The sequence below is a fragment of the Notothenia rossii genome (assembly GCF_949606895.1).
Source record: "Notothenia rossii genome assembly, chromosome: 7".
NCBI lineage: Eukaryota > Metazoa > Chordata > Actinopteri > Perciformes > Nototheniidae > Notothenia > Notothenia rossii.
Window position 1 is genome coordinate 25041044 of NC_136905.1, and position 26234 is coordinate 25067277.

The following is a 26234-nucleotide window of genomic DNA, read 5'->3' on the forward strand; positions in this document are numbered from 1 at the left end:
ATGGAGATCTCTGACCAGGGTCTGTTGGGAATAGGGAGTGGTTGTAATAGTCCTATTCGCGACCTGGAAGAGGTCTTGTTTCGAGCGCAGACAGGGCACGCCTCTACATACTCCTTCACCTCCTTCTCCATGGATGTCCACCAGAAACGTTGTTTTATAATGAACATAGTTCTCTTGACTCCGGGGTGACAGGTGAGAAGCGAAGTGTGAGCCCAGTGAATCACCTGTGGTCGCTCGGCCTCCTGAACGAAAAGCCGGTTAGGTGGGCAACCCCTTGGTGCAGGAGCTCCAGCATTGGCTCGTATTACCTCCTTGTCTACTGACCAAGTCAGCGCTCCTACCACCCGGTTTAATGGGATGATGGGTTCCGGCTCCTTGACTGCAGGCACAGGGTCAAACAGACGGGACAGAGCGTCAGGCTTGACATTCTGAGACCCCGGCCTGTAGGAAAGAACAAAGTCAAAACGGTTAAAAAACAAGGTCCACCTAGCCTGGCGGGAGTTCAGTCTTTTGGCTTTTCTTATATACTCCAGGTTTTTCTGATCGGTCCAGACCACAAAAGGATGCTCGGCTCCCTCCAACCAATGCCTCCACTCTTCCAGTGCCAGCTTCACGGCCAGCAACTCACGGTTTCCCACGTCCTAATTTCTCTCTGCTGGGGAGAGCTTCCTGGACAGGAAAGCGCAGGGGTGAAGTTTGTTGTCCTTCTGTAGTCGCTGGGAGAGGACCGCTCCCACCCTTTCGTTGGAGGCATCCACTTCTACCACAAACTGACGAGTGGTGTCAGGCAGGGTGAGTATGGGAGCAGAGGTGAACATTCCTTTAAGCCGAGAAAAAGCCTCCTCAGCCTGAGGAGACCACAAAAAAGGCACTTGAGGGGACGTGAGGACATGAAGAGGGGCTGCAATAGCACTGAAACTCCGCACAAAACGTCTGTAAAAATGTGCAAAGCCTAAAAACTGCTGCACTTTTTTACGAGAGTCAGGGGTAGGCCAACAAGCTACTGCGCTAACCTTCTCTGGGTCCATCCTAACCTGACCTGGAGAAATGATGAAGCCCAAAAAAGTTACTGTCTCTGCATGGAATTCGCATTTTTCTGCTTTGACAAACAACCTATTCTGGAGCAGCTCTTGTAGGACCTGGCGGACATGTTGTTTATGGGTGTCAAGGTCAGGGGAGTAGATCAGAATGTCGTCAAGATAGACAAAAACGAAACGGTTCAGAAACTCCCTCAACACGTCGTTGATCATAGCCTGGAAAACAGCAGGAGCGTTTGATAATCCAAATGGCATTAAAAAGTATTCATAGTGGCCTGAAGGGGTGTTAAAACCCGTCTTCCATTCATCGCCCTCCCTGATCCTGACCAAATGATAAGAGTTACGCAGGTCTAACTTGGCGAAAACCTTGGCATCCTGAAGCTGCTCGAATGCTGACGAGATGAGAGGAAGGGGGTACCGGTTTTTAACCGTAATGTCATTGAGAGGTGAGAAGTCAATACATGGCATAAGAGACCCATCCTTTTTGCCAACAAAAAAAAAACCCCGCTCCTGCTGGTGATGACGAAGGGCGAATAAGGCCTGTTTTGAGGGAGGCATCAATATAGTCCTTCATGGCCTCTTTCTCAGGTCCTGAAATAGCATATAGTCGACCCTTAGGAATTGGAGACCCAGCAATCAGGTCATTAGCACAGTCATAGGGGCGGTGAGGAGGAAGAGTCAGAGCCTTGGACTTACTGAATACGGGAAGGGACTGAAAGTACATCAGGAAAATATATTTCTGGGATAGTTCCCTGCCTAACACTCCCAGTGTTACCTCTCCTGTCAATCTCTGCTACCCTCTTAACACAGTGATCTATGCAATTCTTTCCCCACCCCTCCACCCTCCCAGATTGCCAATCTATGTGAGGGTTATGAAGTTTCAACCAGGGAAACCCCAAAATGAGTGGATGTTGGTGGAGTTAAATAAGTGAAATGACATTGTCTCGTGATGGTTATCATTACATCTTATTTCTAAAGGCTCTGTTCGGTGAGTCACTTTAAACAACAGCCACCCATCGAGAGCACTCGCTTCAAGAGGCTGGGGTAGAGGTTTAGTTTTTATGTCCCATTTTTTAACTAAACCCCAATCCATAAGACTTTCGTCTGCCCTTGAGTCAATGAGAGCACCCTGAGTAACCACATTGTCTCTGATTTTTACCTGGATGCGGGTCAGGGTGCGAGGAGGAAAGTCAGAGGAAGAGATCCGGCTAAACCCGAAAGTGCGCTTCCCGTCTGCCAGCTCCATGCTGTGTCTCTCCGGCTCGAAGGTGCTGTCAAAGTTCTTGAATCGGTTCCTGTCGTTGATAATGTGGGACGACGCACCTGTGTCCACGATCAGTCCCTTTCTTTTGGCCTGCTGCTGCTGCGCTGACCAGCTGGCGTATGCTGTCTGCGCCCCGAAGGTGAAGTTCTCTCTTCCCGCTGCTCTCCGAGCGTCGTCTCGACTCGCCTCACGTCCACCGCTGCCGCCATCTTGTCCACAGCCGCCATCTTGCAAGCGCGCGTACCGAGCACTCTGTTCGCGCTTCTTTCTACACACTCTGTCTGCGTGTCCCGAAGTTTTACAGAAACTACACCAAACAGTTTTTGTGCAATTATCTTTTCGGTGACCCTTTTCTCCACATCGCCAACACGCCATCTCCGTCGGGGGTCCGGTCTTTTTCTTTGGCGCTGCCCGGGCCTTCATTACCCTTTCTCCTGCCTCCTCGGCGACCGGGTCTGAGTCTTCTGAGGCCTCGTAGTTCCGCAACTTGGCCTTGAACTCCCCCAACGACATGTCCGCTGAACCGTGCGTCACCAACAGTGTGAACGGTTTATACATCTCCGGTAGTCCCCTCATAACCATCGCCATCTTTAATCCATCGCTCGGTGCTTCTCCTGCACTTTTGAGCGCCGTGATGATCTGCTCCGCCCTGATGACGTATTCAGTCACCGTCTCTGTGTTAGCTTTATTCAGCGCGGTCAATGTTATATACAGGGATACAATCCGGGGCCTACCTCTGCCGATGTAGTGTTCTCTTAACACTTTTAGACTCTCTCGGCCTTTGTCCTTTGTTTCCCGGAATATCAGCCCCAAGCTCGTGTTGTCTAGGAGTGGTGCTAGCTCGCAGTATGCGTCGGCGTTCAGCTTAGTATCCAGGGCTCGCGCGGCCTCCGTTATTTCTCCCGTGAGGCCCGTCAAAATTGTCTCTTTCAGCCCCACTCCGTGCATACAGCACAACATCCGCTCTTCCCAGAGCTCGTATTCTTCCGCCCTTCCGTCAAACGTGGGCCACTTGCTTCTGCCTCTGGTCGCCATCTTTTGATTGTAGCTTAGCTTAGCTGCCCGTTAGCTTAGCTTTAGCGTCCCGCGGTTTTCCCGCCGCTAAACTAGCCTAAACTTTTCAGCTAACTAGGTATCGTTATTTTGCTCTTCCGTGATCTGGGCCCATAACCTGTTGACAAGGAAAAATAAAACACTCTTTCGAGGAAAACTCGAACATTGATCAATAACATAGATCCGTGAGAAGTCCGTGAGGTAAGCAGGAACGTAGGTCATAGAGAGACAATGAACTGACAATGAACAGGAGGGAGCTAACACCATATACAGGACTGTCTCAGAAAATTAGAATATTGTGATAAAGTTCTTTATTTTCTGTAATGCAATTAAAAAAACAAAAATGTCATACATTCTGGATTCATTACAAATCAACTGAAATATTGCAAGCCTTTTATTATTTTAATATTGCTGATTATGGCATACAGCTTAAGAAAACTCAAATATCCTATCTCTAAATATTAGAATATCATGAAAAAGTATACTAGTAGGGTGTTCAACGAATCACTTGAATCGTCTAATTAACTCGAAACACCTGCAAGGGTTTCCTGAGCCTTGAAAAACACTCAGCTTGGTTCAGTAAACTAAATCACAAGTATGGGGAAGACTGCTGATCTGACTGCTGTCCAGAGGACCATCATTGACACCCTCCATCAGGAGGGTAAGACACAAAAAGAAATTTCTCAAAGAGCAAGCTGTTCACAGAGTGCAGTTTCAAAGCACATCCACAAAAAGTCTGTTGGAAGGGGGAAATGTGGCAGGAAACGCTGTACAACCAAGAGAGATGACCGCAGCCTTAACAGCATTGTGAAGAAGAGTCTCTTCCAGAATTTGGGGGAGCTTCAAAGACAGTGGACTGAAGCTGGAGTCCAGGTATCAAAAGTCACTGTTCACAGACGTGTCCGGGAAATGGGCTACAATAGCCGTATTCCCATGGTCAAGCCACTTCTGAACTCAAGACAACGGAAGAGGCGTCTGACTTGGGCTAAGGAAAAGAAGCACTGGACAGTTGCACAGTGGTCCAAAGTCCTCTTTTCAGACGAAAGCAAGTTTTGTATTTCATTTGGAAGTCAAGGCGCCAGAGTCTGGAGAAAGGCTGGAGAGGAGCAAAATCCAAGTTGCTTGAAATCCAGTGTGAAGTTCCCACAGTCAGCGATGGTTTGGGGAGCCATGTCAGCTGCTGGTGTTGGTCCACTGTGTTTCATCAAGCCCAGAGTAAATGCAGCTGTGTACCAAGAGATTTTAGAGCACTACATGCTTCCGTCTGCTGAAAAGCTCTATGGAGATGAGGAATTCATTTTCCAGCATGATCTGGCACCTGCCCACAGTGCCAAAACCACCAGTAACTGGTGTACTGACCATGGCATTACTGTCCTCGATTGGCCTGCAAATTCCCCTGACCTGAACCCCATAGAGAATATGTGGGGTATTGTGAAGAAGAAGCTGAAAGACACCAGACCCAACAATGCTAATGAGCTAAAGGCCGCTATTGAAGCATCCTGGGCATCCATAACACCTCAGCAATGCCACAGGCTGATTGCCTCCATGCCACGCCGCATTGATGCAGTAATCCGTGCAAAAGGATTCCCAACCAAGTACTGAGTGCATTAATGGACATTTTCAAATGTTTGATTGTGTTTTGCTGTTATAAATCTTTTTTTTTTACTTGGTCTGAGGAACTATTCTAATTTTTTGAGATAGGATTTTTGAGTTTTCTTAAGCTGTATGCCATAATCAGCAATATTAAAATAATAAAAGGCTTGCAATATTTCAGTTGATTTGTAATGAATCCAGAATGTATGACATTTTTGTTTTTTTAATTGCATTACAGAAAATAAAGAACTTTATCACAATATTCTAATTTTCTGAGACAGTCCTGTATACACAGGTAAAGGGGACACAGGTGGAAACAATCAGGGCGGGGAAAAAGGAGGCAAGAGACAGAAGGGGGCGGGGAGCGTGGAGGCCTGAAATGAGATGGAGAATTAATTAAGGGAATAAATGTTGACAGAGTCCCATGTATAGCAATAAACTGGTCATGACGAAGAGGTATTCTTTAGCCTTAACTGGCGTGGTTTATTTTCATATGTGCATTGCACCACTTGACCTGCTCTCCATGAGAGCTAGAGAGAGAGAGAGGGATAGAAGGGGAGGGAACAATCCCTTATATCTGATATCTGACGTCAGCTACAATAGCTGCGCCTCCTTACGCCTAGAGCGCCCTCTTACTGTGGAACAGTTATAGTGCAGTTACATGCAGACATATTTATACTTAAACTTAACAATAAACATAAAGCACAGGACAAAGGGACATGAAAAAACTAACATAAAGAATAAACTTTCACTATGAGTTTCTTAGACATGACACACGGTGCTCTTCTTATAGCTACCTCAGGAAGGCAGGTCCTTTAGCTCCGCCCTTTCCTTTGCGTTCTCCTTAGTTTGCTTGACTCTCACTCTGATACACTTGTCAGAATTTCTTGTTAAATTTGGAACTTGTGTATTTGGTGTGCAGCTACATTCACCAGACCCTGACCCATGTAGCGTTCACCAAAGAAAAACTCTATGACCCTGCTAGCTATTTTTGCATGTGAAAAGCTGGCAAGAGGTGAACAATCAAGAGCAGTGTCTTTTTTGTTAGGCTGAATATTTGGCAACGATCCCGCTTTGTGTTAAAAAAACAAACAAACAGAACAGATGCTTTTCCATGGATACTCAACATATTTCCAGTAAAGCAAAAGGGATTATTATGTATTGGTTATTGGTTTATGCAATCATGTAAAAAGCATAGAAGTGGGAATAGAATAGCTAAACTGCAGATCTATAGCTGAGCTTCACTGACCGTGAAAAAGAGATATTTATAGCAAAGGTTGAGCTTTGAGGCTTTACAGTGTGGGGCCATAGTGCTGCCATGAACAACAAGAGAACCTTGTGGCACAATGCCAGAGCAGCGGAGACCCTGCCAGCTCAGAGAGACATTTCCTTACAGGCATCAGGAAGAAATGGATATATATTGAAGTTGGCACCAAGAAGCAGGATCCTATATTAAGGCTAATGGTTAGTAAACTGTGCCAGCTGGATAACATCGCCAAATGTACGGCCTATAAACTAAGCCCCTATGTCTTTCATGCTTCCTGCGGATTCCAGTGAAGTGAGTAAGTCCCAAAGTCAGTAGCATTAATGACCCAGGCTAACTTAGGAAGACATCACTTTAAGGTGGACCAGCTTTATTCTCAATGTAGTGTCAAGCTGTCTACCAGCTCTAACCAGCAACCAGACATTTTTAATGTGTTTTTTTATAAAAATGCATGTTCCTCAGAAAACAAGGAGGCCTATATCTGACAACATAAAAAGCCTTTACAGGTGATTCACCAAAAGGACCAACTCCTTTTTTTGCGAAGAGGAAACAAATTATACACTTCATGGGCCACTTCCTTTCTCTTGACACAAACTAATACACTTATTGTAAATCCTTAGAAGCATTATATATTTAGGGGGCTGTAAAACTTCCTCTTGAATGAAATATTTTAAAGTCTCTCAAAGGGTTTTACTATTTTGTCATCAGGGCTTCACTGTCTTCTAATGTACATATATGTATTGTTCAAGTTTCCATTGAGGTGACTTGTTTTATAAATGAATACTTTTTTAATTAGAGTACTTGTCTTTCAAACCAATATGGTACTCTAACTTTATTTGTATCTTCTATTGACTAAGAGGTCATAATGGTAGCTGATTGTGAATATAAATCTTGGTGAGTTTCAAAGCATCCTCACTCCTCTTGCTACTCGGAACTTTGTCAAATCAGGCAGCGTTAGAGAAGTCTTGTTTATGTGATCTGTATATAATTTAGGCTAACATAACAAGAAACAATAAAATATTGTTGTGTATAGATATACAAATAACAAGGTAATTACATGTTCACTTCAGGGTGCTTCTGCGTGTCAGTTTTCTATAACGGCCCATCCACACTATAGCTTCAAAAAAAGCTTGGAGCTGGGCGTGTCTGAAGCTTGGAGATTTTATTCGAGCACCGCGACCAACAACCAATCACATGAATGTCCCGCCCCCGGCATACAAAGCAAAAAAACCCGGGGATTTTATGCGAGCAATATATATATATATAAACTCCCCAAACAGGCGAAAACCTACCAGTTTCACCCACTGTCTCAGTCACCTCCCTCCATGCCTGGTTCCTCCGGTTTGTATCCCAGTAAATAGTTCTGGTCGTAAAGAACCGGGTGATTTGCTACCGTAATTTCTCGTTTGGAATATGAGGAAATGAACTGCGGTCTGGCTCTCCCAGTTTGCACGCGGTTTGATTGGCTAGCGCTTGAACTGTCAGATTTGCATAAACGGGATTTGATTGGCTGACGCTGGCTACTCCGGCGTCTCCGGCTTCAGAAGTTGAACGTTCAACTTTTGCAGCCGGAAACGCCAGGAAAGCTCCACTCTGCTACCCACAATTCAGTTCGGCAAAAAGCGAAGCAACGTGACGTCACCCCATTCAAAGTGAATGGGCAGACGCGTTGGAAACCGCTTTTGAAGCTTCAAAAAAAGCTTGGCGGAGGGCGTGTCTGAAGCTCGACCAACAACCAATCACATGAATCTCCCGCCCCTGACACACAAGCAGCGGTTTGATTAGCTAGAGCTTGTACTGGCATATGATTTGATTGGCTGACGCTTCCACCGAAAGCTTCAGAAGCTTCAAAAGTTGAACATTGCTCAACTTTTGCAGCATGAAACGCCAGGAAAGCTCCGCTCTGCTACCCACAATTCAGTTCGGCGAAAAGCGAGGCAACGTGACGTCACCCCATTCAAAGTGAATGGGCAGACGCGTTGGAAACCGTTTTGTCGAAGCTGTAGTGTGGACGGGCCGTAAGATACTATGTAGATTTGACTGTACATACTGTATTTCTCTATTATTTTTGCATAAACTCTACTTCCTGCACCGCAGCTATAAACGTAGTTGTTTGAAAGTGTTTCCTGATCTGCAAAGACCTCATGAAATACCTGCAGCAACTGCAGGAGTAGGCCTACAACTGATGATTATTAAGAAATAAACATTTGTCACAAACAGACATGAGGATGCGTCAGACAGTATTTTCAAGATTTATGACATTCAGTACAAAAATATTGTTCTTGGAGTTTTTTTGAAAGAGCATGCAGTCCTTTGAGGAAAAAGCTCTCCACTGCATTTGGGAGAATTCCTCTTGCATAGGCTGATCGACAGTATCATAATGGAGCAGACCGCAATCATTAAGTCTAAGCAAAAGGATCGAATGTCAGGAATAAACAAGGAGGAAGAGAGGTTTGCTGTCCATGCCTTTCTGCTGTTGGGCAGGTTATTCTGATTCACCAGGTATGAGACCGATGTCTTGCTTAGGAAGCAAGATGATGATAGAGAGGTGGCAATAGCAGTTCTCTTCATTTAAAGAGGAGAGTCTTCTTCTTTGACAGTGTTTGACAGCTATGGGGAAAGTTATGCTGGTATTGTCATCCAGCTTTTCTAATTAGATAATTAACATAGAAATGTTTTGATGGAAAAATGCTGTTCAAAAGTAGTTTGGGTGCTTTCAGGAATAACTCAGTGCTTAATACGAGTTTAGAAAGTTCAGAATCAGAATACCTTTATTAGTCCCACAGAGGGGACATTTGCAGCGTTACAGCAGGAAAGAGCCAAAGACAGCTTAGTGTTGCATATCTTACATGTGTTAAAAAAGTACTAAGTTATAATATAATAAACAATATGCTAAAAAAGTACTAAGTTATAATATAATAAACAATATGCTAAAAGATGAGCCTGAAAGACAGTGATTGAAGGTGGCTCGGAGCAGACAGGTGTTGGCGATGAGAGCGGAGAATAAATCATCAGTAAACGCGTCCAGCTGCAGTAAATGTATGTGTATACCTGAGACGAGCATCGACTTCAGCACTGGTGGCAAAAGAAAGTCTCCCCTGTGCCTCCGAACCACGGTCTGGAAGCTGAAGCTGGCTTTGTGTTTCCCTGTTGCATATAAACATTTCAAAATAAAATCAATCGAGTATTTCTGCAGTATATTCAATCTCTTGCCATGAACACATACGTATAAGAACTGTAAGATATATCTACTGTAAGAACCTTTTTTCCTTTAACATGTCTACCATATTTTACGAAGAAAATAAAGAGTCTACATAGATAACCTATATTATGATAATTAGTCAATCGTTTCTACTTTTATCTGCATTGAAGATACAGATAATCCTTAGTTATTTGCCACTATTTATATTCACTACCATAGTTTTCCGCTATGAAAGAAGCTGTGTAGCTCCCAAGCTTAAACAGAGGGGATACTGTTTTTCAGTTTCTCTCCCCCTCTCTTGCTTTTATTTCCTCGTTCCATCTCCCAGCCTTCCTTAACCTAACATCGCTTTCCCTGCAAATTACCCAAGAAAGGTTAACATGCACCTGGCTGCAGCCTGCAAGAACACTCTTTCTATGTATACACTCCAGCTGCTTTAACCCTGTAACAGGAGGCATATTCAAGAAATGTGTGTGTGTTGTATTTGTATGTGTGTGTGTGGAGCTTGTGTAAAAAGGGAAGCATGCTATATCAGAGGTGTCAGGTTTGAAGTGTGATTGCTGATTGCCCCATGTTCTGCTTCCAGTAATCAACGGTGCTCTGGTAAGCAAAGGACATGGAGGAATCAAGAATCACTTCTCAACAGAAACTTCTTCCTAGTTGTGTTATTCTTTCTTATCATATACCTCCAATACTATTGTTTCCTCTTATCGATGCTCTCTGAATATGGCACGTGCACAATGACCACTTAACACCAAACACACCCCTGTGCCCTGGGATAGGAGCCATTTGTTCTGTTAGTTTATTTGACAAATCATCTCAAAAACACTTTATGGTTGTGACACCAAAGGACATGCCCAGAGGAACACAAAGGATAAAACATGGAATTAATATGACTTATTTTCATTTAGGGTCTGAGAGTAGTTAAACTGTAAAAAAAACAAAAAAACACCAAGTATTGCCAGTATTGTGGCTATACTGTTAAGGTATATCAAGATTATATCAAACGAGATACAGGATGAGAGTTTTTGCTCACACTCTGGACAACCCCACGCTGCATCTGCACAGCTTATCTATTCCCATCCCTACGGAAGGTGCTAAGCTTGTTCAGTGGCGGCACCAGAGATTTTCTTTTGGGGGTGCTGTGGGGTAGCTTGATGCTTCATAGAGGGTGCTCAAACATTTATGGTTTCCCATTAATTTACCGGTCGCTACAGTTCAATTTTCTACTGCAACAATCCCCACGCAAATACACAGTGTACCCGCGACTGTTACAATGAAGGCTCGATAATCAGCTCACGGCATATAGGTGTAAGCAGGGGTAAAGTGGTATTTTTATAGTTGGGGAGTGGACCTAATATCCTCTAGGGGGGGTCCGGGGGCATGCTGCCCCAGGAAGATTTTTTTTAAAAAATTGAAGTTAAATGCATCAATCTGGTGCACTTTGAGAGCAAAATCATAAAAGATCTATGGATACCTCTCTCAACACCCATATGAAACCGAACTGTAAACAGATTTACTTTTTCTTTATGGATATTTTACAAATCACTCCCCTTTTAAACTGTATTCTTGTTTCATACCTGTTTTTCATTTATTCTCTTATTTTTGTATACCTATAGGCTAATGATAATATAAACGTGTACCTCGGAAATACTTGTTTACATTAATCGGGACCAAACAGTTTGAGACCCACTGAGATAACTTAAGACTACAGTTAACTATCTAAACACTGAGAGAGTCCTTTACTTCACTGAGCTAAGGTTATCTGAGACTCTCAGTCTGACAGGAGAGAGTTCTCCCTCCACCTTGTTGTTGAAAAAGCTCCTTATATCCGCTAGTGTAGCTAGCTAGCACCAGATGCTAACAACAACAATCTCCGGTACCGGTGCACTCTCTCTCTCGCTCGTGCACGCACACAAAATGGCTCGTGCCACAGACACACACAGAGCCGAAATTGAGTGAAACACAGAGCCCCAGAAGTACTTCAACTGTACTGTAGCATATTATTTTCGAATCAATCATTTTTCAAATTATGAATTTCACAACAACAAAAAAAAAGCCATACATTTCTTGGGGGTTCTATGGCTATCCTAGGGGGAGCTGCACAGTATTCATGTGTTAATAAGCCCACTTTTCAAATAAATTCAGTCAAATAAAGTTAAAAACTTTTCCAAAAAATCTTAGTTTAAAAAAAAAAGAAGATGTACAGTTGCAAGAAAAAGTATGTGAACCCTTTGGAATTACCTGGATTTCTGCATAAGTTGGTCATAAAATGTGTTCTGATCTGCACGTTTGAAGTTTGCAAAAGAGCACCTGGATGTTCCACAGCACTACTGGCAAAATATTCTGTGGACAGATGAAACCAAAGTTGAGTTGTTTGGAAGGAACACACAACGCTATGTGTGGAGAAAAAAAGGCACAGCACACCAACATCAAAACCTCATCCCAACTGTGAAGTATGGTGGAGGGAGCATCATGGTTTGGGGCTGCTTTGCTGCCTCAAGGCCTGGACAGATTGCCATCATCAACGGAAAAATGAATTCTCAAGTTTATCAAGACATTTTGCTGGAGAACTTAAGGCCATCTGTCCACCAATTGAAGCTCAACAGAAGATGGGTGATGCAACAGGACAACGACCCAAAGCACAGAAGTAAATCAACAACAGAATGGCTTCAACAGAAGAAAATAGGCCTTCTGGAGTGGCCCAGTCAGAGTCCTGACCTCAACCCAATTGAGATGCTGTGGCATGACCTCAAGAGAGCGATTCACACCAGACATCCCAAGAATATTGCTGAACTGAAACAGTTTTGTAAAGAGGAATGGTCCAACATTCCTCCTGACCGTTGTGCAGGTCTGATATGCAACTATAGGAAACGTTTGGTTGAGGTTATTGCTGCCAAAGGAGGGTCACCCAGTTATTAAATCCAAGGGATCACATACTTTTTCCACCCTGCACTGTGAATGTTTATATGGTGTGTTCAATAAAAACATAAAAACATATAATTGTTTATGTGGTTTTAGCTTAAGCAGACTGTGTTTGTCTATTGTTGTGACTTAGATGAAGATCAGAACACATTTTATGACCAATTTATGCAGAAATCCAGGTAGTTCCAAAGGGTTGACATACTTTTTCTTGCAACTTGCAACAAGCTTGAAATATGTCCTTCATATTTCTACTTATTATAAGCAATCTGAGGCTTCTGTTTTAAGAGATGAGCTGCCAACACTTTTTTCAAAAAACATATTAAACCCTACGGAATGCCTTTTCATAAAGCATATTCAAGTATCAAGCATATACCTGCATTTGATTTATTTTGCTAACTTAACATAATACCTAGGTGAGTGGCCCATCCCTTCATATATTTTTCTGTATGTGGCCGACAGTGAAAAATGTTTGGACACCCCTGACCTATACACTATGATAAATAGTCACCTGACCTTTTTCTTCCTTCTATTTGTTTTGCATATTTATTCTCCAGCTTGATATTGATAACATCCTCGAGCCAGCCTGTTTTTTATATTCTATTTTGATGCCACCGATGTAGATGTACATAAATAAACATCACTTTCGGGAGCAGTGTTGGTGGTGCTCAGACTGGGGTCATGCTCCTTCCTTCCTCACAGGGCTGTTGATAGTTTATTTCTGTCTGTATTTTCTTTTCTTGTTCATCCATCCCTCTGGCTGTCTTTCTCCTTCTTTTCTGCTTTGCTCTGCAGGTGTGTCATAAGTGTGTCTCTGTCTCCACAGGTGTCTTTCTTCCTGTTCATTGTGTTTGTGGTGTACACCATGCTGCCGTTCTCTATGCGGGACGCCATCATCGCCAGCGTCCTGACCTCCGCCTCTCACACCATTGTGTTGAGCGTGTGCATGTCCACCACAGCTGATCGCATGGAGCCAGTAGTGTGGCAGGTAAGGTGATCAAACATCATTGTGGGTTGAAATGAAATGGAATAGAATACAAAAAAAAACACGACTTGAAAAAAACATGACTTGTCTAGTGTAAATACTGTGTGTAGCTGCAGCCAGCAGCCGCTTAACGTAGAAAAAAGACTGTAACAGGAGGAAAGCTTAGCATGGCTCCGACAAATCAACTTTTTTAGGGTGGGGTTATTTGCTAGAAAAGGTTTCTTTGGTTCACTAACATACATTAAGGACTATTTGGGCGGGTGTTACATTGGCTTATTGGCTAATGGTTACACAAGCCAACAAATGGTTATGACATCTTAAAGTGGCCAACATCTGATCAGCTCATTTTCAGACAGGTTTTTATATAAATGGATCAGGACAAAAAGAGAGGGGGTAAACTCTACACAGAGGGGACACATTATGTATAAAAGACGTGAACAAGTGGATTTTGCATAATAGGTGACCTTTAAAACCTATATACCTATATATTTTCGTATATATTTAGAAATTATAGAAATAGAATAGTTATAGAAATAGGTATACCTCACCCTGCCTTATTCATGCGAAGTGTAACAACTGTTGATGTGGTTTTGTTTCATTATCAAGATGTAATTAATGTTCCCCAATTTGTTCATTTATAGTAATTTTAATCATACAGTCAGTATTTTTAGAAAACAAACAAATGTGGCCTTTAAACTTAAACTGATTTAGCATAGCAGGTGAGCGATCGGATTTCTAATGTGGTTTTTATACTTTATTAAAAGGTCACCCTATTTCCAGCAGTAGGGCTGTTTCGAGCGCAGGATGTTCAAGCAGTTGGCATATTGTGGGAAAGAAATAACAGGAAACCAATTATATAGCTAATGCAGACTTTAATTCATTTGTGCTCATTCAAAGCTGATTCCAAAAGTCATTGATTGCCAATACACCTACGGCTAATTCCATCTAATGCATAAAGAAAACAACATTAGTTTAACAAGCCTTTCACAAAAGCAACACCTTGATAATCTGAGATTTTGAAATTGAGGATACAATTTTACAATTCAGAGCCAGAAGGAGATTTCAAGCATACAAATAGGACAGGTTATTATTATTTTACCATTTTCTCTCATTCTTGCAACCTCCTACATGTAAATTGCTCTTCTTTAATCTTAGTCTGACCAAGTTGTTTCTTCACAATAGAGAATATATCATAAATTGTTATTCATGGTACATTTTTATCATACCATATAACTGCCATTCTAAGATTCTAAGGCATCACCAAATGATTGATAATATTGTTCAACAGTCCATCTTTGTGGGGAAAACGCTGCTTGAGTGGGCTCATAAAGCCTGTCCAAACCTGATGGCAACAATAGCAAATATTTCAAAGAATAAAAAGGATAATTTATAGTATTCAAAAGACAGTCTGTCCTTCAGATATCAGGGAAACATCTGCTGCTGTTCATAGACTTCTAAAATAAAGACAATGACAATAACTATCCAAAGAGCTGGATGATGATCCTCTTGCATTTATCTTGGTGTGGGTTTGTGTTCCCTAAACCTTCACAAACACTCTCTTTTGCTTCTGTGAACTCTGACGTGATGGCCTGTTATTTTGTCCGCTTTTCTTTTTTATGTGTAACTGTGCCATGGCCATACTGACATCTGGTTAGCCTGGGGCTGTGTGCTACATGGTCACTCTCTGCCAGCTCCTCTTGTGCATCAGGTCAGTGTGCCTGTCAGCAGAATTCCAGTGGAAAACAGCCAGAGAGCACTGATATTTTTAAGAGAATATCCTTGTAGAAATGGTGGACAGTAGCTGTAAAGTGTGAATGCATACAAAGGATGTTCAGGAATATGAATAACTTCACCAAATTAGCCGCTAAATATAAATATCTTTAGATGTGGACCTACTTATTTTAACTTTACTCTTATTTCTAGTTGTTTTTATTTGTGACATTTTACACTTGGATTCTGTAGGCTTGCAAGGGTGTACTTTTTTTAATTGAAAAATTACACTTAACAGTTACTTAAATCAAAATAAGTTATTAGTCTGTTTCATGAAGTTGAGAAAAATTGGCGATTTAGACTAATTGGCCATGCTGCTAATGCCAGCTGTGAATCACAAGAAAAAAAAACACTTGGAAAGTTTGATGGTTATTTAAGAGTTCTATAAATGCTTAAGCTTGATAGGTATATACAGTGGGGCAAAAAAGTATTTAGTCAGCCACCAATTGTGCAAGTTCTCCCACTTAAAAGATGAGAGAGGACTGTAATTTTCATCCTAGGTATACCTCAACTATGAGAGACAAAATGAGAAAAAAAAATCCAGAAAATCACATTGTCTGATTTTTAAAGAATTTATTTGCAAATTATGGTGTAAAATAAGTATTTGGTCACCTACAAACAAACAAGATTTTTGGCTCTCACAGACCTGTAACTTCTTCTTTAAGAGCCTTCTCTGTCCTCCACTTGTTAAATGTATTAATGGCACCTGTTTGAACTTGTTATCAGTATAAAAGACACCTGTCCACAACCTCAAACAGTCACACCCCAAACTCCACTATGGCCAAGACCAAAGAGCTGTCAAAGGACACGAGAAACAAAATTGTAGACCTGCACCAGGCTGGGAAGACTGAATCTGCAATAGGTAAGCAGCTTGGTGTGAAGAAATCAACTGTGGGAGCAATTATTAGAAAATGGAAGACATACAAGACCACTGATAATCTCCCTCGATCTGGGGCTCCACGCAAGATCTCACCCCGTGGGGTCAAAAGGATCACAAAAATCCCAGAACCACACGGGGGGGACCTAGTCAATGACCTGCAGAGAGCTGGGACCAAAGTAACAAAGGCTACCATCAGTAACACACTACGCCGCCAGGGACTCAAATCCTGCAGTGCCAGACGTGTCCCCCTGCTTAAGCCAGTACATGTCCAGGCCCGTCTGAAGTTTGCTAGAGAGCATTTAGATGATCCAGAAGAGGATTGGGAGAATGTCATATGGTCAGATGAAACCAAAATAGAACTTTTTGGTAAAAACTCAACTAGACGTGTTTGGAAGAGAAATAATGCTGAGTTGCATCCAAAGAACACCATACCTACTGTGAAACATGGGGGTGGAAACATCATGCTTTGGGGCTGTTTTTCTGCAAAGGGACCAGGACGACTGATCCGTGTAAAGGAAAGAATGAATAGGGCCACGTATCGTGAGATTTTTAGTGACAACCTCCTTCCATCAGCAAGGGCATTGAAGATGAAACAGGGCTGGGTCTTTCAGCATGACAATGATCCCAAACACACCGCCCGGGCAACGAAGGAGTGGCTTCGTAAGAAGCATTTCAAGGTCCTGGATTGGCCTAGCTAGTCTCCAGATCTCAACCCCATAGAAAGTCTTTGGAGGGAGTTGAAAGTCCGTGTTGCCCAGCGACAGCCCCAAAACATCACTGCTCTAGAGGAGATCTACATGGAGGAATGGGCCAAAAATACCAGCAACAGTGTGTGAAAACCTTGTTAAGACTTACAGAAAACGTTTGACCTCTGTCATTGCCAACAAAGGGTATATAACAAAGTATTGAGATGAACTTTTGTTATTGACCAAATACTTATTTTCATAAAGTCTTTAAAAATCAGACAATGTCATTTTCTGGATTTTTTTTTTCTCATTTTGTCTCTCATAGTTGAGGTATACCTAGGATGAAAATTACAGGCCTCTCTCATCTTTTTAAGTGGGAGAACTTGCACAATTGGTGGCTGACAAAATACAATGTACATGATAATAGTTGAACTTGGAATAGTTGATCACAAATATGGAGAGACTTTAAATTAATGGCAGAGAGAGATGATAAATTGGACTAAATCGAACTAATTGGTTAGTCTTTTTATTCCACCGGCTAATGAAGATATTGACTTGTTAGTGGCTAATTTCATAAGAGAGATGACTGTGAAAGACAAATTAGGGAGCTATAATATTTTGTTCAGCGTGTGTTCAGTAACAAAAGCATTGTTGGAAGCAGACAGCTTGCTGCTCAATCAGCAGTCAAGATGGCATGCCGGGCTGACGAGACGCTGCCAAGCGACGTGACGCCTTGTAGTAAACACAGATTCTGCCAAATACTGTCTGCTTTATGTTTTACTATCCACAATTTGGTTGTTGTCAATGGCAGTCATGGGGTTTTATATCAGTGTGCTGATAGCTTAGGGCCAAGTCTGTATGTGTATGGTTATTATGATTACAGATACAAACTAGAGAATGCAATTCCTGAAGAAATTGCTGGTGGGAATGCTTTATGCTGAAAATGTGACGCTAAACTGCTATGCTGAAATGTAATGTGTAAGAAGAAAGTGAAGAATTTAGATTGAAATGATACATGAACACAGGGGGCTTGAATGTGTGATAGAAGAGAAGAAAATAAAGTAAAAAGGCTTGGAAAAGCAGCAGAATATTTGAACTGCAAACTTCTGAACTAACTTGATGGCGAATGATCTGTCGCCATGGCAACGGAATTTGACGACAGCATAATATGCTTAGAAGCGTTGATGGCTGCATCGTTACCAAACCTGTGAAGTTTTGGGGCGTTTGGAGCAGTTTCACTGAAGTTATGAGAAAGCCGTGTTTCATGACGAGCATTGTGTTGCCATGGCAATGGCATTTGAAGAAATCTCAAAACTGTCCCGTAGATGTCTTCTCGGCTGGATTGTTAGCACACATGTGAAGTCTGAGCACTTTTTGAACATTTTCATAGGAGTTATAGCGACATCATGTTTTATGGCGAGGGATGCGTTTCCATGGAAACGGCATATGGTGAGATCTCAGAATTGGCGTAGAGCTGTTGAGGCATGGACCGGTGATATACAAGTGAAGATTGGGGGACGATTGGACCGTGTCGATGGGACTTACAGCCACATCGTGTTTCATGGCGAGCGGTCCGTCGCCATGGCAACGGCATTTGATGACACCCCATACAAAGCTTAGATGCGTTGATGGCTGCATTGTCACCAAACCTGTGAAGTTTAGGCTGTTTGGAGTATTTTCACTGAAGTTATGAGAAAACCGTGTTTCAAGGCGAGCATTGTGCTGCCATGGCAACGGCATTTGAAGAATTCTCAAAACTGTCCCGTAGATGTCTTCACGGCGGGACTGTTAGCACACTGCTATCTGAAGTCTGCTGCTCTGAGCATGTCAGTTGGAGTGATGACATCATCGTGTTCCATTACACAGGTGTTTATAGTTGAGCTAACGAGCTCTGTAGAGATCAAAGGCTTCATTGTTCTAAATGAGAGATAAACCTCTTACATGTGAACGTTTTTGTGGAAGAACCGTAACAGATATCTGTGAAAAAACGTGAAGCATGTCAAGGAAGTTGAGTATCTGAAGTGTATTTTTTGTGTAGTTTCGGGTTAATAATGTGGCCTTTTTGGCCGTTTAACTAAAGGTGTGCGGCTTCTACCGTGAGGAAATATCTGCCTGAAATTACAATGGGGTTTAATGGAGGAATGTTGAACGTTTTTGTCACTTCATGCCCTCAAAAAGCAATTTGTTTAATTAATTAATTTTTGCTTAATTATTTGTCATTTTTCAAGCTACGAGATGTTTTCCTACGTTTGTCATGATAAATTATGTCTCAGGAATGTAGGGTTTGGGAATTATGGCGGTTTAAAAAAAATATATGAAGGCAAATTTCAAGATTTTCTACCCTCTAGCTGTGACATCACGCACTATTTAATGTTAAAATGTGAAGAAAACCTCTAAAACAAGGCCTGAACAATGTTTAATATCTCTAAAAGTAAGAATCAGCTTTAAAAGTTGTTTTACATGAATAATGGCATAAAGATGTGTAACATTTTAAAGTTGGAATGAGGTTTCTGAGTGAAAGTATGAATGAACAGTTAGCAGTTGAAGTCGCATGAAGATTTGTTGAAGTTGAAGAATTTCTCCATTGACTTCAATGGTTAAAAATGTGATGTATTATGGGATGTATCTCTGGAATTATGAAAGTTATGAATGAGAAAACTAATAGCAATTGATTCCCGACCGAGCTGAACGTTTTGATGTTTGAACGGAGTTTCTGAGATGTTCAATGCGGGAGGAGAAGCGCGGCAAAATAAGTCGGCGGAATAATAATAAACTTTTCGTCCATAGAATAACAGATAATTGGAATGCTGTTAACAGCATTCCCACTAAATGAGGCATAATCTGTTATTGTACAAACACAGCATATCATATTAGATTGACCAATAGTAATTATTTTAGGGAGAGTCAGGGTCTGAGAAGCCACATAGTCAATAGTGAAATACAGGATTGGATAGGTAAGAGTTCACACACAAAATGTGTATGCTTTATACTCGAATGTAGTATGAGTATAAAGCAAAAATAACAACATGTGCAGACAGGGAAGATTAAATGAAAATAAGGTTCTTCGTAATATAGTATTATGATTACATTTTTTGTGCAGGTTCACACAATTGTTTCACCTTCTATGATAAATTATTTAGTGGGAATGCTGTTAACAGCATTCCAACTAACTGTTATTCTTATTAACATCTTTATTATTCCGCCGACTTATTTTGCCGCGCTTCTTCTCCCGCATTGAACATCGCAGAAACTCCGTTCAAACATCAAAACGTTCAGCTCGGTCGGGAATCGATTGCTATTACTTTTCTCATTCATAACTTTCATAAATCCAGAGATACATCCCATAATACATCACATTTTTAACCATTGAAGTCAATGGAGAAATTCTTCAACTTCAACACATTTTCATGCGACTTCAACTGCTAGCTGTTCATTTATACTTTCACTCAGAAACCTCATTCCAACTTTTAAATGTTACACATCTTTCTGACATTATTCGTGTGAAACAACTTTTAAATCTGATTCTTACTTTTAGAGATATTAAACATTGTTCAGACCTTGTTTTAGAGGTTTTCTTCACATTTTAACATTAACTAGATTGCGTGATGTCACAGCTAGAGTGTAAGAAATCTTGAAATGTGCCTTGATATTTTTTTTTTAAACTGCCATAATTCCCAAACCCTAAATTCTTGAGACATCAGTTTTCAGGATAAACGTAGGACAACATCTCGTAGCTTGAAAAATGACAAATAATTAAGCAAAAAATAATTAAACAAAGTGCCTCTTGAGTGCATGAAGTGACAAAAACGTTCAACATGTCTCCATTAAAGCCCATTGTAATTTCAGGCAGATATTTCCTCACAGCAGCAGCCGCACACCTTTAGTTAAACTGCCAAAAAGGCCACATTATTAAACCGAAACTACACAAACATTACACTTCAGATACTCAACTTCCTTGACATGCTTCACGTTTTCAAATTTCACAGATATCTGTTATCGTTCTTCCACAAAACGTTCACATGTAAGAGGTTCATCTCTCATTCAGAACAGTGAAGCCTTTGAAGTCACCTCGTTAGCTCAACTATAAACACCTGTGCAATGGAACACGATGATGTCATCACTCCAATTGACGGCAGTCAGTTCTAACTGTTCATTTCATACTCACACACACACACACACACTCTCACAAACTCTCTCTCTCTCTCTCTCTCTCTCTCTCTCTCTCTCTCTCTCTCTCTCTCTCTCTCTGCCACACTGGTCCATGTGTCAACAGCTCTACGCCAAATGTGTGCAAACAGTCCAGCCGTGAAGACATCTACGAGACAGTTTTGAGATTTCTTCAAATGCCGTTGCCATGGCAACACAATGCTCGCAAGGAAACACGGTTTTCTAATAACTTCAGTGAAAATACTCCAAACAGCCCAGAACTTCACAGGTTTGGTAACGATGCAGCCATCAACGCATCTAAGCGTATTATGGGGTGTCGTCAAATGCCGTTGCCATGGCGACATATCATTCGCCATTAGGTTAGTTCAGAAGTTTGCAGTTCAAATATTCTGCTGCTTTTCCAAGCCTTTTTAATTTATTTTCTTCTCTCATCACACATTCAAGCCCCCTGTGTTCACGTATAATTTCAATCTAAATTATTCACTTTCTTCTTACACATTACATTTCAGCATAGCAGTTTAGCGTCATATTTTCAGCATAAAGCATTCCCACTAGCAATTTCTTCAGGAATTGCATTCTCTAGTTAGTATTACTATTACAAAAGGTTTTTCATGCAAGTCTTCGAACATGCAATGTTTTTATTACACATCATAAAGCAGTTCATAGACCTTTTATGGTGTCAGAGTTGTTAGATGTTACGACTGATTAAACGGGTATGAACTCAAATGCACAACTCACAGAATTTAACAAAAAAAAGGTTTTATTCAAACCAAAGCTCAACGATAGTGGTACAAAAACAAAATCACTCTTAAAGAGGAAAAACACTAGGAGCATGAACAACAAAAATACTTAAACAAGACGTGGCTCAAAGCTCTGCTTGGGGTTAATCCTGGATTGCTAATGCTGGTGGTAGTCACAAGGAACGAAACGAACTGGCACAGGACAAAGGGAGACGAGGACAATAAATACACCAGGTAATGGAGAACAGGTGGAAACAATCAGGGGCGGGGTCGACAATCACAGGAATGGGAGACACACAAGGAAGGGAGGTCAGAGTATCTGAAACGAGAGGGCAGGTTACTATTCAAAAATAAAGGGGAAAATCACTAGACCAAGACAAAAACTAACTAACATAATTTGCGAGACATGATAGTACTCCCCCCTCTAGGGACGACTCCTGACGGCCCAGGAACCTGAGGGTGCTGGCGAAAAAAGTCATTCATGAGAGTTTGATCCTCAACAAATCTTGATGGGATCCAGGAGCGTTCCTCTGGTCCATAACCCTCCCAGTCAACCAGGAACTGTCTCCCTTTGCCTCTGTTCCGGACCGCCAACAAGCGCTTGACCGTATAGACCAGGCCGCCGTCGAGCATTCGGGGGGGTGGAGGGGGTTTGGCCGCGGGAACCATGGGGCTTTTCTTTACCGGCTTCAGTCGTCCCACATGGAAGGTGGGATGAACCCTCAGAGACCTGGGGAGACGAAGGCGAACAGAGACAGGGTTAATTACTTTGGCCACTGGGAATGGGCCTACGAACCTAGGTGCCAATTTTCGTGACACCACATGAAGGGGAAGGTCCCTGGTAGAGAGCCAGACCCTCTGGCCGGGCCTGTACTCCGGAGCTGGCCGACGCTTCCGATCTGCCGCCACCTTCATGCGTTCCCCACTCCTTAGAAGAGCCCTGCGGGTGGCGGACCAGATCCGGTGACAACGCCGAACCAGGGCATGGGCGGACGGGACTGTGACTTCCTTCTCGAGGTCCGGGAAGGTAGGAGGTTGATACCCATAGGCAGCCTGGAAGGGAGTCAACCCAGTAGGGGCCGTGGGGAGCGTGTTGTGGGCATACTCTACCCATGTGAGATGCCTGCTCCAGGAGGAAGGGTTCTGGAAGCTGAGGCAGCGGAGCCCAGTTTCTAATTCCCGATTAAGGCGTTCGGTCTGGCCATTGGACTCCGGATGGTACCCGGATGACAGGCTCACCGACGCTCCGATGAGGTTGCAGAACTCCCTCCAGAAGCGTGAGATGAACTGCGGACCCCGGTCTGAGACAATATCTTTGGGGAAACCATGGATACGGAACACATGAGTCATCATGATCTCTGCCATCTCTTTGGCAGATGGCAGCTTGGGTAAGGCAATATAATGAACCATCTTAGAAAAACGGTCCACCACCGTGAGTACGGTGGTGTTACCTTCTGACATTGGGAGCCCAGTGACGAAATCCACGGAAATCTCAGACCAGGGCCGGCTGGGAACCGGAAGCGGCTGGAGCAGCCCCATCTGTGCCCTGGAGGATGTCTTGTTGCGGGCGCAGACAGGACAGGCCTCCACATACTCCCGGACCTCACGCTCCATGGATCTCCACCAAAAACGTTGCTTGATAAAGAATATGGTCCTCTTGACGCCAGGATGGCGGGTGAGCAGCGATGAGTGAGCCCAATGGACGACCTGTGGACGTACAGTAACAGGCACAAACAGACGGTTTGGCGGACAACCACTAGGTGCTGGGCTCTCACCGTTAGCTTGCTTCACCACAGATTCTATTTGCCAAGTGACCGCCCCTACCACACGGTTCAGTGGCAGGATGGATTCAGGCTTCTTGGCAACCGGCTCGGGGTCAAACAAACGGGACAGGGCATCCGGCTTGGCGTTCTGGGACCCCGGCCTGTAAGACAGAGTGAAGTTAAAACGGTTAAAAAACAGAGACCATCTTGATTGGCGAGAATTTAGTCTTTTAGCCTTCCTAATGTACTCGAGATTCTTGTGGTCGGTCCACACTATAAAAGGGAGCTGAGCCCCCTCCAACCAATGTCTCCATTCCTCCAGAGCAATCTTTACCGCCAACAACTCACGGTTCCCCACGTCGTAGTTCCGCTCTGCAGAGGAGAGTTTCTTGGAGAGAAAGGCACAGGGATGAAGTTTGTTGTCTTCCTTGGACCGCTGCGACAGGACAGCCCCCACCCCTTCATTTGAGGCGTCAACCTCTACAACGAAATGACGAGTTGGGTCGGGGATGATGAGGATGGGGGCTGAGGTGAACCTCTCCTTGAGACGGCGGAAAGCCTCCTCGGCCTGAGGAGACCATACAAAAGGCACCTGAGGGGACGTGAGAACATGAAGGGGAGAAGCAATGGCGCTGAAACTTCTGATGAAGCGCCTGTAAAAGTTAGCAAAGCCTAGAAAACGTTGCACCCCCTTGCGGTTGTCTGGCGTAGGCCACTTAGCCACCGCACTGATTTTGGCCGGGTCCATCTGGATCAGACCAGGAGCTATGATAAAGCCTAGGAAGGATACAGTCTTAGCATGAAACTCACATTTCTCTGCCTTCACATACAGTTTGTTCTCCAGGAGTTTTTGGAGGACCTGACATACATGGTGAACATGAGTCTTTGTCAGGTGAGTATATTAAAATATCGTCAAGATATACAAACACAAAACGGTTTAAAAACTCCCTTAAAACATCGTTAATGAGTGCTTGAAAAACTCCTGGAGCATTGGTGAGACCAAATGGCATGACGAGATACTCATAGTGCCCTGTGGGTGTGTTAAAACCAGTCTTCCACTCATCCCCCTCACGAATTCTCACCAGATGGTAGGCATTACGCAAGTCTAACTTGGTAAAAATGTTAGAGTCTTGAAGTTGTTCAAAAGCAGTAGCCATGAGGGGGAGAGGATACCTGTTCTTTACCGTAATGTCATTTAAAGGAGAATAATCAATGCATGGCCTAAGGGACCCGTCCTTTTTTCCCACAAAGAAAAAACCCGCCCCAGCCGGGGAGGAAGACGGGCGGATCAGACCTGCACGAAGAGAGGTGTCAATGTACTCCTTCATAGCCTCCTTCTCCGGACCCGAGATGGAGTATAACCTACCCTTCGGAATTGGAGCCCCAGGTAACAGATTGATGGCACAATCATACGGCCTATGAGGAGGAAGGGAGGTGGCGCTCACTTTACAAAATACCTTGGCCAGGTCATCGTAACAGGGGGGAACAGATGTTAAATCTGGGGTTTGATTCTTGCGGTCCAGGCTATGTTGAGTATTAGTAACCCGATCGGTACTACATTCCCCAGAAACCCCTCCTACTGCCATGTTTCCCACACACTTAAAACAATCCTGTAAACACTCCTGCCCCCACCCCTTAATTTTACCTGACCGCCAATCAACATAGGGGTTATGCTTGGTTAGCCAGGGAAAACCTAGGATGAGAGGATGTTGAGCAGAATTAAACAGGTGAAACGACATGAGTTCACAATGATCATCAATCATGATAGTGACGGGTTCGGTCTTGTGTGTGACATGAAATAGAAGTTTGCCATCCAGAGCACTGGCTTTCAAAGGGGACGACAAAAGTTCAGTATTAAGTCTCAGTTCATGAGCTAATCCCCAATCCATCAGGCTTTCGTCAGCCCCAGAGTCAATTAACACTTTTTGAGAGTTACTTCTTTCATGGCAGATTACCTTTATGTTGGTCAACTTGCGGGGAGGAAAGTCTGCCGTGGAAAGACGGCTCACCAGTGCCCTCCCTTTCACTGGTGAGCCCCGTCTTTTACCGGGCATCCAGAGAGAAGATGACCTTGTTGACCGCAGTAAAAACATCTTCCCTCCAGCAGGCGGCGCCGCCGCTCCTCCGTGGACAGCTTGGCACGTCCCAGCTGCATTGGCTCCTCGGCCTTGTTGGGGGACGCTGATCTCTGGGATGGAAGGAAAGAGGAACGTGGCATGGCAGTCTCCTGAGAGTGAGAAGAGTAGGAGTGCCCTCTAGGGTGGAAATAGGGTAGTGCAGCCCTGTCCTTCTCCCGTTTCCTCTCAGCAAGTCTGTTATCAATCCTTATGGACATGGCAATGACAGAGTCTAGTTCCACTGGCAGATCCAAGGGTGCCAGCTGATCCTTAATAGGGTCAGAAAGCCCATTAATAAAGGCATCGAACAAAGCAGAAGAATTCCAGCCACTATCGGCCGCAATGGTGCGAAATTCCACTGCGTAGTCTGACACACTGCGTCTTCCTTGACTTAACTTGTAAAGAGCCCGAGCTGCTTCCCTGCCTGGGGACGTGTGGTCAAAAATGTTCGTCAGGGAGTCCGTAAACTGTCCCAAAGACTCGCATATCGGCGAGTCACGTGACCATTCAGCCGTAGCCCACGCCGCCGCTCGTCCGGTGAGATGGGAAATCATAAAAGCCACCTTGGATCTCTCCGTGGGAAAGGCTGTCGGTAGTTGGCTATAATGTAAGCTGCAATTCACCAGGAACGGACGGCAGTCATGGGATTCCCCGGAAAAGTTCTCAGGCGGAGCCAGGCGGATTGACACGGTGTGGGAAGCGGGCGCCGGGTCCGCATTCGCTTCGGGTCCGGCCGGAGGTGGGTGTGAGGGCTCAGTCTTGAGGTGAGCGAGCAGGTGGTGGATCTGCCC

At 43.4% G+C, this 26234-nt stretch overlaps 1 protein-coding gene across 2 annotated transcripts in view; it reads left to right on the forward strand.

The window, feature by feature from the left end:
• The window catches only part of adcy2a (adenylate cyclase 2a), an 88542-nt gene that overhangs the window by 15306 nt on the left and 47002 nt on the right, over positions 1-26234 (forward strand). For both annotated transcript variants that reach the window (XM_079693700.1, XM_079693701.1), the window contains exon 3: positions 13162-13323. In XM_079693700.1, the coding sequence (XP_079549826.1) occupies positions 13162-13323 (162 nt within the window). The remainder of the gene's footprint in view (positions 1-13161; positions 13324-26234) is intronic.